This window comes from Brachyhypopomus gauderio, chromosome 7 (genome assembly GCF_052324685.1).
Source record: "Brachyhypopomus gauderio isolate BG-103 chromosome 7, BGAUD_0.2, whole genome shotgun sequence".
NCBI classification, from domain to species: domain Eukaryota; kingdom Metazoa; phylum Chordata; class Actinopteri; order Gymnotiformes; family Hypopomidae; genus Brachyhypopomus; species Brachyhypopomus gauderio.
Window position 1 is genome coordinate 23,453,622 of NC_135217.1, and position 14,434 is coordinate 23,468,055.

General features: G+C 52.4%; 1 protein-coding gene across 1 annotated transcript in view; it reads left to right on the forward strand.

Moving 5' to 3' along the window:
- Positions 1-14,434, forward strand: part of megf8 (multiple EGF-like-domains 8) — a 29,113-nt gene that overhangs the window by 8,941 nt on the left and 5,738 nt on the right. Inside the window, exons 12-39 of the mRNA XM_077012734.1 lie at positions 1,001-1,102; positions 1,347-1,494; positions 1,832-1,995; positions 2,307-2,510; positions 2,711-2,914; positions 3,026-3,268; positions 3,379-3,497; positions 3,588-3,719; positions 4,209-4,322; positions 4,883-4,966; positions 5,065-5,310; positions 5,469-5,653; positions 5,974-6,187; positions 6,280-6,520; positions 6,648-6,780; positions 6,915-7,168; positions 7,573-7,683; positions 9,451-9,569; positions 9,964-10,201; positions 10,318-10,489; positions 10,581-10,744; positions 10,824-10,959; positions 11,332-11,563; positions 11,796-11,922; positions 12,406-12,616; positions 13,153-13,367; positions 13,723-13,918; positions 14,169-14,337. Of these exons, the coding sequence (XP_076868849.1) occupies positions 1,001-1,102; positions 1,347-1,494; positions 1,832-1,995; positions 2,307-2,510; positions 2,711-2,914; positions 3,026-3,268; positions 3,379-3,497; positions 3,588-3,719; positions 4,209-4,322; positions 4,883-4,966; positions 5,065-5,310; positions 5,469-5,653; positions 5,974-6,187; positions 6,280-6,520; positions 6,648-6,780; positions 6,915-7,168; positions 7,573-7,683; positions 9,451-9,569; positions 9,964-10,201; positions 10,318-10,489; positions 10,581-10,744; positions 10,824-10,959; positions 11,332-11,563; positions 11,796-11,922; positions 12,406-12,616; positions 13,153-13,367; positions 13,723-13,918; positions 14,169-14,337 (4,877 nt within the window). The remainder of the gene's footprint in view (positions 1-1,000; positions 1,103-1,346; positions 1,495-1,831; positions 1,996-2,306; positions 2,511-2,710; positions 2,915-3,025; positions 3,269-3,378; positions 3,498-3,587; positions 3,720-4,208; positions 4,323-4,882; positions 4,967-5,064; positions 5,311-5,468; positions 5,654-5,973; positions 6,188-6,279; positions 6,521-6,647; positions 6,781-6,914; positions 7,169-7,572; positions 7,684-9,450; positions 9,570-9,963; positions 10,202-10,317; positions 10,490-10,580; positions 10,745-10,823; positions 10,960-11,331; positions 11,564-11,795; positions 11,923-12,405; positions 12,617-13,152; positions 13,368-13,722; positions 13,919-14,168; positions 14,338-14,434) is intronic.

A 14,434-nucleotide genomic window follows, 5' to 3' on the forward strand; every position in this document is an offset into this window, starting at 1 on the left:
TGAGCTCTAAATGTACCTCAGCTGTTCTATACGAGCTCTAAATGTACCTCAGCTGTTCTATACGAGCTCTAAATGTACCTCAGTTGTTCTATACGAGCTCTAAATGTACCTCAGCTGTTCTATATGAGCTCTAAATGTACCTCAGCTGTTCTTTACGAGCTCTAAATGTACCTCAGCTGTTCTATACGAGCTCTAAATGTACCTTAGCTGTTCTATACGAGATCTAAATGTACCTTAGCTGTTCTATACGAGATCTAAATGTACCTTAGCTGTTCTATACGAGATCTAAATGTACCTCAGCTGTTCTATACGAGATCTAAATGTACCTCAGCTGTTCTATACGAGATCTAAATGTACCTCAGCTGTTCTATACGAGATCTAAATGTACCTCAGCTGTTCTATACGAGCTTTAAATGTACCTCAGTTGTTCTATACGAGCTCTAAATGTACCTCAGCTGTTCTATATGAGCTCTAAATGTACCTCAGCTGTTCTTTACGAGCTCTAAATGTACCTCAGCTGTTCTATACGAGCTCTAAATGTACCTTAGCTGTTCTATACGAGATCTAAATGTACCTTAGCTGTTCTATACGAGATCTAAATGTACCTTAGCTGTTCTATACGAGATCTAAATGTACCTCAGCTGTTCTATACGAGATCTAAATGTACCTCAGCTGTTCTATACGAGATCTAAATGTACCTCAGCTGTTCTATACGAGATCTAAATGTACCTCAGCTGTTCTATACGAGCTTTAAATGTACCTCAGCTGTTCCATCCTACCTGTAATGAAGCTCCAGCCTGGAATGATGGCTGAGCTGTACTGAGCTGTACTGAGCTGTACTGAGCTGTACTGAGCTGTACTGAGCTGTACTCCATGACAAGTACCAAAAGCCTGGCGTACATTACTGACACGGTAGAACTGTAACTCAACCCTCTGAAACCTGCACTCACTCTGTTTAGTGACATGGCTGTGTGTGTGTGTGTGCGCGCATGTTTGACAGGATGCAGTGTGTGCTGAAGCCCCAGATGAGAGCCAGTGTCTAAGAAACCCCGAGTGCAGCTGGTGTGAGGGCCGGTGTCGGGAGTACAACCCAAACGACCCGGTAACACGCCTCTCCTCTGTCTGATTCCTCCTCTCTCTGCCTTTCTCTTCTTCGTGTGTGTGTGTGTGTGTGTGAGAATGTTTGGATTTCAGTTTCTCTTTTCTCTCTTGTTGTTACTTTAATCCTTGTTTACTCCTGTCTTTTTTATGACTTATAGTGTGTGTGTGTGTGTGTGTGTGTGTGTGTGTGTACACGTGTGTGTGTGTGTGTGCCTGCACCTGTGGCCGTGCGTGTGTTCCTTCAGTGTGGCAGTACCGGCTGTCTGGGTCTGGCTCGTTTCCTGTCGGACTGCCAGTCTTGCCTGGTGTTCAGCGGCGAGCCCTTCTCCCTGCCCCGCGCCCCCGGCGACTTCGGCTGGTGCGTCCAGAACGACTCCTGTCTGCCGCTCTTAGGTACGACCGTCCGAGCAGGCGGGAGACTCTCAGCTACGCCAGCACCAGTCAGTCCCCCACACGGGCCACCACCTCCGTATACGACCACACACCCCAGAGCAAATCAGTGTTTTATCGCCTGTATACTTTTCTGAGGCAGTAAAATAGTGAATTGCTCGACATTGTGTGGTTGCGGTCTGGTTTTCTTGTTGTGCTCTGTGTTAGGTACTAGCTTTCATAGCTTACTGATCTACTTCCATTGTTTGAAGGCCATGTAATCTGCTTTGATGCTGCTTCTGAGGTGAATTTCAGTAGTGGGTAGGCCATGTGTTGAACTCTGAACTCTGACCCCTGGCAGAGCATAGTGCGTGCCGCGTGGACCAGATCTCAGGGGCGTATGGCTGGTGGGGGGAGCGGACGCGTTTCCTCACCTCCCTCCCCTCCTGTCGCACCGAGAACTATGTCCCGGGACTGCACCTGCTCACCTACCAGCACCCCCGCAACCTCTCGCAGCCCGACAAGGTACGTCAGGACTCCGGCTCCGCCCCCTCGGGCCTGACCTCTGACTTCTCATTTCCCCATAGGCCGAGTTCCTCCAGACGTCTGTCTGGACGCCTGTCTGGACGTCTGTCCTGGGACTTTCTGTCCGTCATTATTCTACATTTGCTCAGTTTCCCTCTTGTGTTTGTCAAGCTATTTTCTATGCCTTGTTTTATCTCTTCACATTCAGTTATACTTTCCTTTCAGTTCTTTTTCTCTGTCTCTCCATCTCTCTCTTTGTCTGTCTATGTGTTTATCTGTTCGTGTGTTTTTGCGTTCCGTCCTCTCCGCAGGTGTCCATTCTGAGAAGCACGTCCATCACGCTGAACCCCTCCACGGAGATGGACGTCACACTGCAGTTCCGTGGCTTTATCCACCCCCTGTGGGGAGCCCCGCCCCCTGCGGCCCCTCCCACAGAGACCGTTGCCATGTGGGCACGAATCCAGAAGCTTCACTTCACTGCTCAGATGGCTGCAGGGCCCAACTCCATGCAGCTGGTGAGGACAGAGAGACGGGGCCCAACTCCAACACCGTGCATTTCTAACAGAGATCTGTACTGTGACACTCGTGCGTTCCCTTTGGAGGAAAACTCTATTCTAATTGGTCAATCCAGGCATTATTTATGAATATCTAACAGCTGATATTTCCCCCTTTAAGTGTTCCATTAATGGTGTTCTCGCCCTCTCTGCGGCTCCAGACGGACGTGCTGGGACGCTGGTCGGCTCAGGAGGAGAAGGAGACCCACCTGCTGTCTCGGACAGACGGTTCTCGCCTGTTCCAGAACCTGACGCGGGGGAACCGCTACCTGGTGCAGGCGGAGGGCTACCTGAACAGCTCCGCCTCGGGCCAGACCAGCGAGATGGCCCTCACGTGGAACCGCACCGCCCTGCCCGGAGGAAGCGTAAGCACACACATTCAGTTCAGCTTCTATCACGGCCACGCCGCTCATTCAGGAGTCTCTGACACAACGTCTTGTCCGTCGTTCGTCTTTTCTGTGTTCTCCGCCGTTCAGGAGATCTCGTTCCTGTTCCTGGAGCCGTATCGCTCAGGATCTTGTTTGTCCTACCGTTCCTGCTCCTCCTGTCTGGCCGATCAGTCCTGCGGCTGGTGCCCCACCTCCAGACTCTGCGTCCTTCGCTCCAACGTCACCCACCAACCCTGCCTGGGGCCGCAGGGCGAGGAGCGCCATCTGCTGCTCAGTCCACACCATTGCACGCTGTGTGAAGAGTACAGGGACTGCACCGCATGTGCTCAGGTACTGCGCAACAAACCCAGCCGCACTGCTGAGAAAGTGTGTGTGTGTGTGTTGGGGCTCTGTATGCTGTAGCTCAGTGCCCTGTGTTGCTGCCGTCGTAACCCCTGTAGGATCCATACTGCGAATGGCAGATCAACTCCATCAAGAAGGGCGATTACCTGTGCAGTCGCCGGGGGAGACTGGAAGGTTCCATCCGGGACCCTGTGGGGTGTCCTAAAGTCTGTAACCAGTGAGTGCCGATCATCGTCAGCGTTTGTCCTCCCCCCCCTTTGAACCCCCACGCACACGTGGTCATCGCCCCTCTGTGTGCGTATCGCAGGAGGCTGACCTGCTCCGAGTGCCTGTCCAACTCCAGCCAGTGCGCGTGGTGCGAGTCCGCCCAGGCCTGCTTCTACTTTGCGGCCTACCTGACCAAGTTCCCGTACGGGGAGTGCAGGTACTGGTACGACAGGTGAGACGCTGCCGTCTTGTACTCCGCCCATGCGGTTGCCTCCCCCCACCTCTCGTCAGCCCGTTTGCAGTGAAATCGTCCACACTTTGGAAAACTCATAATGTGTGTGTTGCATATGAGAAATATGAAGAGGAATCACTTCACAAAATGAGTCTGCGGAAAAAATACCTAAGTGTCATTTGAGTTATAATGTGTGTGTGTGTGTGTGTGTGTGTGTGTGTGTGTGTGTGTGTGTGTGTGTGTGTGTGTGTGTGTGTATGGGTGTATGTGTGTGTGTGTGTGTGTGTGTGTATGGGTGTATGTGTGTGTGTGTGTGTGTGTGTGTATGGGTGTGGGTGTGTGTGTGTGTGTGTGTGTGTGTGTGTGTGTGTATGGGTGTGGGTGTGTGTGTGTGTGTGTGTGTGTGTGTGTGTGTGTGTGTGTGTGTGTGTATGGGTGTGGTTGTGTGTGTGTGTGTGTGTGTGTGTGTGTGTGTGTGTGTGGATGTAGTGTGCACTCTGTCCCCCAGTGTAAGCAGTGTTCTGCTTTGGCGACATGCACTGAGTGCCTGCAGACGTTCCAGTGCGGCTGGTGTGGGGACTACAATAACCCCACCATTGGCAGGTAGAACGAACACACACACACACACACACACACACTTCTGAAACCGACTGAAGTAACATTTTGACTGATTGCTGTGGTTATATTTCCACCTTCTGTTTGACGGGTCGTGTTACGCACGTGTAATTTCTCGTGTAATGTACTTGAGTTATTTATTTGGCATGGACGTAAATTGCACGCTAAATAAAAAATTTGGCGGGAGACGGAACTGCACGCCGAAGCAGCGTAAGCCACCGGACACCCTGCGCCAAACCGCCAGTCTCATAAAACGGACCCCTGCAGGACAGGTGGAGGCAGGGGTGGGCGGAGAGTCCAATAACCCTGCTAGGAGCTCGTGAGCAGGGGCTTAAATAGCGCCGGCCACCAGAGAGGTTACGTAGATCTCCACCACAAAGGCGTTCTGCAAGAGTATCCTCACTCGACCCGCTACATTATTTGTGCCAGATGTCAAGTAGCTGCAAGAGAGCATCGTGGTTCCCATATGAACAGCCCTTCTAAAATGCACGTGTGGGTGCATCCCCCACACGTTGTTTGTTTGTTGTTTGTTGTTTGTTTGTTGTCAGGTGTCTGAAAGGAGACTGGGGCGGGATGATCGACCCGTCTGCTACCAACTGCACCACGGCTGTCGCAAACGTAAAGGCCACCAGGTAAAAAAAAACGTTTCCACCACGACCTCAAAGCAGTAACGTTTCCTGCAGTGCAGGTGGGGGAAAATGTGAACATATGGTAAACCCGCTTCCCGTAGCCCGGAGCCACAGACCTTGTCTCCGCCGCGGCCGATCGAGCTGGAGCTGGAGCTGGAGCTCCTGGAGAGGGTGGAGGATGGTGGAGAGGCGGTGTGGTCGTACCCCTCCTGCCCCGACGTGGAGGAGTGTCGTTTGGGCCTCCACACCTGTCACCCGTCAGCCACCTGCGTGAACACGCCCACCTCCTACGAGTGCCATTGTGAGAGGGGCTTCACGGGGGACGGAGAACACCACTGTAACCAGACGTGAGTCGTCACGCCTTCGTCCCGCACCCTATCATCATCATCAGCTTAATCTATGGAGAGATGTGGGGAGTTTCTGTGATGCATTACAATCACTCGTTCTTTCAGACAACGTAACAAGTCTTTCTCTAACACTACAACAAACGGACGCTTTCTCTCAGGTGCTATAATGAGTGTCGCATGGGCCGCTGCAGTGGGAGTCCCCTGTTTGAGTGCGAGTGCTCGCTGGGCTGGACCTCCGACCCGGCCACGCTGGAGCTCAGCGGGGTCGAGTGCGACGTCGACTGCAGCTGTAACTTCCACAGCACCTGCATCACCGCGCCGGGAATCTGCGACCACTGCCAGGGTGAGCTTCCCCTCAGCACGCCTTCACCGCCCACGTGACCCGTCCCCTCCGCCCCACGTGACCCGCCCCCTCCGCCCCACGTGACCCGTCCCCTCCGCCCCACGTGACCCGTCCCCTCCGCCCCCCGTGACCCGTCCCCTCCGCCCCACGTGACCCGTCCCCTCCGCTCCACGTGACCCGTCCCCTCCGCTCCACGTGACCCGCTCCCCCGTCCCCTCCGCCCCACGTGACCCGTCCCCTCCGCCCCCCGTGACCCGTCCCCTCCGCCCCACGTGACCCGTCCTCTCCGCCCCACGTGACCCGTCCCCTCGCTTCCTCAGATTGGACCACAGGGCCGCGGTGCGAGTCGTGTCGCCCAGGCAGCTTTGGCTCGGCGCTGACCGGGGGAGCGGGCTGCGTTCCCTGCCAGTGTAACGGGCACGGTGACCCGCTGCAGGGCTACTGCCACAACCGCACGGGCCAGTGCTACTGCGCCCACAACACCCACGGACCCCAGTGCCAGTTCTGCCTGCCTGGCTACTACGGAGACCCCAGGTGAGGTGGAGGTGTTTTGTGTTGTTTGTTGTAGTTTGCTTTAGGTTTTTCTGTCTTGATGAAAGTGTTGACGTCCTCCTTATCTCTCTCAGGAACAACGGTACGTGTTTCAGGCAGTGCCAGGGTCGCTCCGTCAGCCTCTCGTCCTCCCCCGCCACCACGCTGCCCCTCTCCTCCTCCCTGGGCTGGCGTGGGGCGGCGGGGGGTCCCGGGGGGCTCTCGCACTGCCTGTGGGTCCTGTCTGTCTCGGAGGACCTGGCGCCCTGCGTGTCCAGCAAGCCCTGCCCGCCTGTGGCGCTGACCCTGCACCCGGACTCCTACACTCTCTGCACAGTAAGCAAGCTGGTGTGCCATTCTGGCAAAGCTGCCCCGACCCAAAAGAGAGCACGAGAGCTCGCGGTCCGAAGCACTGCTGTGCGACCCTTGTAAACCCGCATGTGTGGTTCGGTTTATTGTGCAGAGCTCGTACGTGTACGTCTTCGACGGACTGCCGCATTTCCTTGATAACGGCGTGATGCACGCGGACCACAACCTGCTCGGAGCCTTCTGCGGCACGACCCGAAATCATCCCATCACAGTTGAAGCTACATCTGGTAATTCTGACCCAAGACACGATTGAGGCAGTGAACGTTGAACACACACGACACCCTTTTCAACCCCTAATCGTGTTCAGCCCGATTACGAGAGGACCCGACTGACCTCTGACCTCGTTTGTCGTCTGTTCCAGGCGTGATCTCCGTCTACTTCGAGGCCAACATGTCCTCTACTCAGCCGCAGGGTTTTAACGCCTCCTTCTGGGCGCGGAGCTGCAGCGCATCGGGCCAGGAGTACGGCGACGCCGGCCTATCTCGCTGCCAGGGCCGGGCTCAGTGCCACAGGGGGGTTTGCCAGTGTCCCAGCGGCTACCGCGGGCCTCTCTGCGACCGCCCCATCTGCCCCGAAGAGTGCGGAGTGCATGATGGCAGGGGCATGTGCAATACGGTGAGAGAGAGAGAGGGAACACAAACGCACTTTATAGTAGATTAAACGAACACACACAACAAATCCCTGCAGGGTTTTGGTGGTGGTGTGCCTTCATTACAGTGAAGTAGACTCTGGTTTTGGTTTAAGCCAGTGGCATTTACAGATTTTACCGATCATTGTGGTATGGTATTACCACTGAAATCGGTAGAAACCAAAGACCACTTACGACTTACAAATTAATCACAACCTTCACAAAACGTACATAGCTGGCATATGGACACATCCCTTCAGGGTTTGAATGGAGAATTCAAATGTGAATAAGCAATTACTGTGTTGTAAATGAGGTTATCTGATTGTGCTTTTTTTTGCCTGGTAAAAGTGGTGTGATTTTTTTTACTTTTAACGTGTGTATTGTGTTGCAGACCCTGGGAGTGTGTGTGTGCACAGAAGGCTGGGCTGGGCCAGACTGCTCCTCTGTTTCAGATCCTAACAGCCTGGTGTGGGAAACTCTGATGGACACACAGCTCACGGCGGTGAGAGAGTTCTTTCCTTCAGTTCTGTTCCTGTGCTGACTTCTGTTGTAGTGAGGGGTAGTGGACTAAGCAGACATGTGAACAAGTCACTAAGTTGCAAGTAACAAGTAAGTCTCAAGTCTTCACAATCAAGTCTCGAGTCAAGTCCCAAGTCAATACAATCAAGTCTCGAGTCAAGTCCCAAGTCTTAAACTTCAAGTCCTAGTCAAGTCACCAGATGTAATTTCAATATTTAACACAATTGATGCAGTGGATTAGTAGTATATTAAGTTAGTCAGACTAACTAACGTTAGGCGTTTGAGTGTTTCGGTTCGTTTGAGTGAGATGTCGTCGCAATTGTCGTCGTCACCTACAGCGGACAGTGTAGTGGACTAGTGTAGCGAGGGGTAGTGGACTAGTGCAGTGAGGGGTGGTGGACTAGGTGTAGTGAGGGGTAGTGGACTAGTGCAGTGAGGGGTGGTGGACTAAGTGTAGTGAGGGGTAGTGGACTAGGTGTAGTGAGGGGTAGTGGACTAGGTGTAGTGAGGGGTGGTGGACTAAGTGTAGTGAGGGGTAGTGGACTAGGTGTAATGAGGGGTAGTGGACTAGTGTAGTGAGGGGTGGTGGACTAGGTGCAGTGAGGGGTGGTGGACTAAGTGCAGTGAGGGGTGGTGGACTAGGTGCAGTGAGGGGTAGTGGACTAGGTGTAGTGAGGGGTTGAGGGCTGGTGTAGTGAGGGTTAGTGGACTAGTGTAGTGAGGGGTGGTGGACTAGTGCAGTGAGGGGTGGTGGACTAGGTGTAGTGAGGGGTGGTGGACTAAGTGTAGTGAGGGGTGGTGGACTAGTGTAGTGAGGGGTGGTGGACTAAGTGTAGTGAGGGGTGGTGGACTAAGTGTAGTGAGGGGTAGTGGACTAGGTGTAGTGAGGGGTAGTGGACTAGGTGCAGTGAGGGGTGGTGGACTAGTGCAGTGAGGGGTGGTGGACTAGTGCAGTGAGGGGTGGTGGACTAAGTGTAGTGAGGGGTGGTGGACTAAGTGTAGTGAGGGGTGGTGGACTAAGTGTAGTGAGGGGTGGTGGACTAAGTGTAGTGAGGGGTAGTGGACTAAGTGTAGTGAGGGGTAGTGGACTAGTGTAGTGAGGGGTGGTGGACTAAGTGTAGTGAGGGGTGGTGGACTAAGTGTAGTGAGGGGTGGTGGACTAGTGTAGTGAGGGGTGGTGGACTAAGTGTAGTGAGGGGTGGTGGACTAAGTGTGGCGAGGGGTGGTGGACTAGGTGTGGCGAGGGGTAGTGGACTAAGTGTAGCGAGGGGTGGTGAACTAAGTGTAGTGAGGGGTGGTGAACTAAGTGTAGTGAGGGGTGGTGAACTAAGTGTAGTGAGGGGTGGTGAACTAAGTGTAGTGAGGGGTGGTGGACTAAGTGTAGTGAGGGGTGGTGAACTAAGTGTAGTGAGGGGTGGTGGACTAAGTGTAGTGAGGGGTGGTGAACTAAGTGTAGTGAGGGGTGGTGAACTAAGTGTAGTGAGGGGTGGTTGACTAGGTGTAGTGAGGGGTTGAGGGCTGGTGTAGTGAGGGGTAGTGGACTAGTGTAGTGAGGGGTAGTGGACTAGTGTAGTGAGGGGTAGTGGACTAGTGTAGCGAGGGGTAGTGGACTAGTGCAGCGAGGGGTAGTGGACTAAGTGTAGTGAGGGGTAGTGGACTAGGTGTGGCGAGGGGTTGAGGGCTGGTGTATTCTTTTAAAAAATGACTTTTGTTAGTCATTTTTTAACCTTCTCCTCTCCCCAATCTCCAGAACCCATCCCACAGGTTCCTTCACAGGCTGGGCCACTCACTCGTCCCTGGGCCTCAGGGCACACTCTGGATGTATGGAGGTCTCTCTCTCTCTGAGGGTATTCTGGGTAACGTATACAGGTATGGGATATAGCAGTAAAATATCTGAAGGTAGCACTTTACATCACCGTTACAGTGTAACTACACCGTTATTTACATTTGTAATGTACTGTGCTCATTCTGCACTGTCGACATTGATACTGTTTTCCATACTGTCAGTGTTAGAACATTGTTACAAATTATTACATATATTAATTACTATTGTTACTGTTACATTGTTTGATACATACCCAGTGGTGCTATTCTTGAAGGTGTGATCATCCTGAGTATTCTGACACATTTTCATTTTACCAGTGTGTAGAGGAAGATTTGGCGTGAGCGATAAAGTAGATGTCGTCTCTACATGAGGGGTGCGTTATGTTTGCGTTGTGGTTGTATCCATGGTAATGATGTGTGATTATAATAATTGGCTTAGGTACTTTGTGGTTGAGCATCGCTGGACTCAGATGCTTACAAGCTCGGTGGAGGAAGGCTCCACCCCCACACCCCGCTATCATCACGCCTCTGCTGTCATATCCATTCACGAACATCTCTCTGGCAATCAGCCAACCCCTCACCACCTGATGCTTGTGGTGGGCGGGGTCACCGAGAAGGGTGTGGCTAGTGATACGTGGAGCCTTAATCTCAGCAGTCTGGTGTGGATAGAGTATAAGGTATAAGTATGAGCTAGATAGCCTTTAAGTGGCTCTGTGTTCAATTTTTTTTAATGGATTTGTGAGGAGTGCAGTTCACACACTGATGTTTTAGACCTGGTGGCTTTTGTGCTCAGAGCTCAGTGCTGCCTTCAGTGGCTGGCCATACTCTGACGGTGCGCAGGGGCTCGTCTGTGCTACTAATCGGAGGTTACTCCCCTGAGAATGGATTCAACCACCTCTTACTGGAGTTTAATCCCGAGTCCGGCAACTGGACCGTCGCTCCGCACACTGGCACGCCGCCTACAGGTATAATCCTGACACTGCATCCAAAGACCACGCTCGGGTTTGAACATCGCATCGCGCTGACGTGGTTTGTGTTCTTGTGTCGTGGCATTAGGGCTGTACGGTCACTCCGCAGTGTACCACGAGCAAACGGACGCCGTGTACGTCTTTGGCGGCTACCGTTTCCACGTGGAAGCCGTAGAACCTTCCGGAGAGCTCTACAGCCTCTACTACCCCAACCTCACCTGGTCCCTACTGGTGCCCTCGCGGGGAAACAAGGTAGTGGAACAGACGGGACTGGTATCGGGGTTCTAACCCTAAGCTCGGTCTAACCGGTCCTCCCGGTCCAACCCCTCAGCCCCTGTCCAGGTTCTTCCATGCGGCCGCCCTGATGAAGGACACCATGGTGATTGTAGGCGGCCGGACCGGAGCGGAGGATTACAGCAACAACGTGCATCTCTATCAGATCAACTGCAACACCTGGATTCAACCAGGTAACCCAGGCAGACACATCACTGGAGTTATGCAAAAATAAAAATATGTCACCAACAGAAACAATTTGCAAAAATGCTAAATAAACTCTTAGGTCATGGTTAGTACAGTCTTTACATATACAGTATATTGTTATATGCGATTGGCAGTTAAGGTTTTATTTAAACATTTATCTGTTGCATACACCTTGAATTGGTTACTGAAAAAGTTATTGAAAAAGTTACTCAGTGATAATGTGTGGATCCATTCTTACATTAATGAAACTTGGCTGAAGCCAATAAAAAGCATAAAAATATAAATGTCAAAATAAATGCACACCTTTGAAGTGGCATTTATTTCTACTAATAGCTTTAGATGTTTTTTTCCCTCTTCAGTGTCTTCTGTCGGGGAGCCGGTGAACCACTCCATCTCCTTGGGCATGGCGGCCTTGGGAGGGCGTCTCTTCTTGTCTGGTGGCTTTAATGGGGTCACACTGGGGCGGCTGCTGACCCTGTCGCTGCCCTCTGACCCCTGTGTCCTGCTCCCTACCGCGGAGGCATGTAACAGCAGCACAGGCAGCTGTGTGTGGTGTCGGGACTCCTGCGCCTCCTCAGACACGGCCGAAAGGTCAGGGGTGTGTGTGTGTGTGTGTGTGTGTGTGTGTGTGTGTGTGAACGGACTTGATTTATGTAATATGAAAGGTCAGGATGTGTGTTTCTGTGCGCATGATAGACTGCGTTCATGTAATATTGGAATGAGGGACGGATGCGGGGTAGACGACTGTTTATGAAGCGCTGCCCCTTTAAATGGCTGGCCGTGGTCTCACTCTGCCTATGTGGTGTGTGTGGGTGTGTCTTAGGCTGGGCTGTGCTGTTGGCCCCTCCCCCTGCTCACCCACTCCACGCGTCTCCGAACAGTGCAGACGGCTGAAGACCTGCAGTGAGTGCCTGGCACGCCATCCCAGAACATTCTCCTCCCCCTCACAGGTAAGACAACCGGGGCTCCTTGGCGTTATAAATAACCCCAGAACTTTCTACAACCCCACACTTTTTGTTGAGATCTTTCGATGGTGGTGCAGGTCCACTATGATACTGTAGGTCATAAGCTTGATCCCAAGGGAGCACAATCATAGTCACACTGAGGAACAGGCAAGTTGCTCTGACTATTTGCTAAAAAAAGTATTGATCTTCACATAATACTCATCACAGCCAGCCCCTCATCACCTGATGTAGTTCACAGTTACCTAAGTATTCAGACCCTTAATGACGCCCATAAATGAGCTTATCAGTAGATTCAACATCTTCGATTTTCCCGGATTGAAAAATCCCAAAATCTGAATATCTTAAACGGGTCTTAAAACTGCATTTGAACCGTATAAACTGAAACATCAACACGCGATACTCCAAAATCAACACGCACTCCTACAAACAGTATTCTTCTGCCTGGCTCTGATGGTGTGTCCCCCACAGCCCGCGCTGCAGTGTAAGTGGTGTACCAACTGTCCCGAGGGTGCCTGCATCAGCAGCTCGGTGAGCTGCACCTCGGAGCACGACTGCAGGATCAACCAGCGGGAGATCTTCCTCTCCAGTAACTGCACTGAGACCAGCTGCGAAGCGTCCGACTGCCCCAAGTGTACCGCCTCAGTGAAGTGCATGTGGACGCGCCAGTTCAAACGCACCGGTGTGTGCAAACACTACTGCATCTCATCTCAGATTCAGCCAATCACAGTTTTATGCAAATCATGACATGTTTATTGGACAAAAATCCTCCGCAAAGTTCCAGACACTTCCAGACAGACTTTATTCAGTACGATCAATCCTTGTTATATCACAGTCAACAAAGCCTGTTTGGATACATTCACTATGGACTCTTTCAATGCAGGTTAATCATTAAAGATTGTCTAGAACAATTCTGTCAGTCAGAAGTAATTGTAATGCCGAAAAAACATTTATATGGAAACTGGAAATGTGTTATTTTGCAGTGTAACTGAAACTGGTTTTGCTGATAAGGTAATCCGGTTAGAAAACAAAAGTATGGTCAAGTGTTTAGCTGAGTCCATTAAAATATATCAGAAGTCATGAAATAACTGATTAGAGGTTCCACAGGCCTCTAATCGATAGACATCTCCAAAACCTCACAGTGCTGTTCCTTGATTTAAAAAAATGACTTAATTTCTTTCTGCCCCCCCCCCCCCCCCCTTCTCTCTCTATTCCCAGGAGAGACCAGGCGCATTCTGAGCGTGAACCCGACGTACGACTGGACGTGTTTCAGCTACGCTCTCCTGAACGTGTCGCCCATGCAGGTGGAGTCGTCTCCGCCCTTGCCGTGCCCGGAGCCCTGCCACCAGATCCGGACCTGCGGCCAGTGCCTGGACTCGCGCGGCTCGGATGGGGGCTGGCAGCAGTGCGTGTGGAGCCTGGCGCTACAGCAGGTGGGTCAGAACCCCCACCTCCTCCACACCCACGCGGCACGCTGTATCACCGGCTCCGTGTACTCCGCAGAACCCGTGTTTCTCAGATCTGCTGTTTGGTTCTTCTGTGTTCAGTCTGACTTTCGGTATTTTTATTTTTTTCACTTAGTTCTGCACTGGACTGGTTTGGCGCAAAATACAAATTCTACTTCAGAATAATATTTATAAATAATATATAACATTTCTGTCACCTGTATATCCTCCTCTCCAAGTCTAAGCTTTGCAGATCAAATATCTGATGCATCGTGATCACATCGTGTGTGTGTGTGTGTGTGTGTGTGTGTGTGTGTGTGTGTGTGTGTGTGTGTGTGTCCAGTGTATGAGTCCGTCCTTCATCCCTCTGCGCTGTGAGGCCGGGCAGTGTGGCCGTCTGCTCTCCGGGGGCGACTCCTGCTCCCCTCACTGCTCCCAGCTCACCCAGTGCTCCCAGTGCATCGCCAGGCCTCAGTGCGGCTGGTGCGCCGCCCGGGGGGGCAACGGTGCGGGGCGGTGCCTGCAGGGGGGGCTGGACGGTACGTAGGCCCCTCCCACCACCTGGGAGGTGCTCGCCGCTGTGGCTTTGTGGGTAGAGCTTCATAAGTCTTGCTTGTTTTGTCTTGTTTGTGTTTTATAAACACAGGATAAACAAATTAGAGTGAACTTGATTAGCCAAAACCCAAAAAAGCTATTCTACAGAGTGACGCAAAGTCTGCTGAGAGCCTTTGCGGGGTGGAGGTGGTGTTAGCCGCGTCCTGACTGAGGCGTGTCCTCTCTGCCCTTCAGGTGTGAGCGAGTCTCTGTGCTCGCAGCGCAACAGCAGCTGGTCCTTCCTGCACTGTCCGCCAGAGGACGAGTGTGCCAACGGACACCACCGCTGCAACGTGACCCAGGACTGCCACGACCTGCCCGACGGCTACCACTGCAGCTGCAGACAGGGCTACACGCTGAGCGGGTGAGCGCCTCATACCACAGTGGTGCCATTGGAAAATAAAGCTCTTGTGGATATGTATAATATGGTTGGTGTCTCTCTCTGTCTCTCTCTCTCTCTC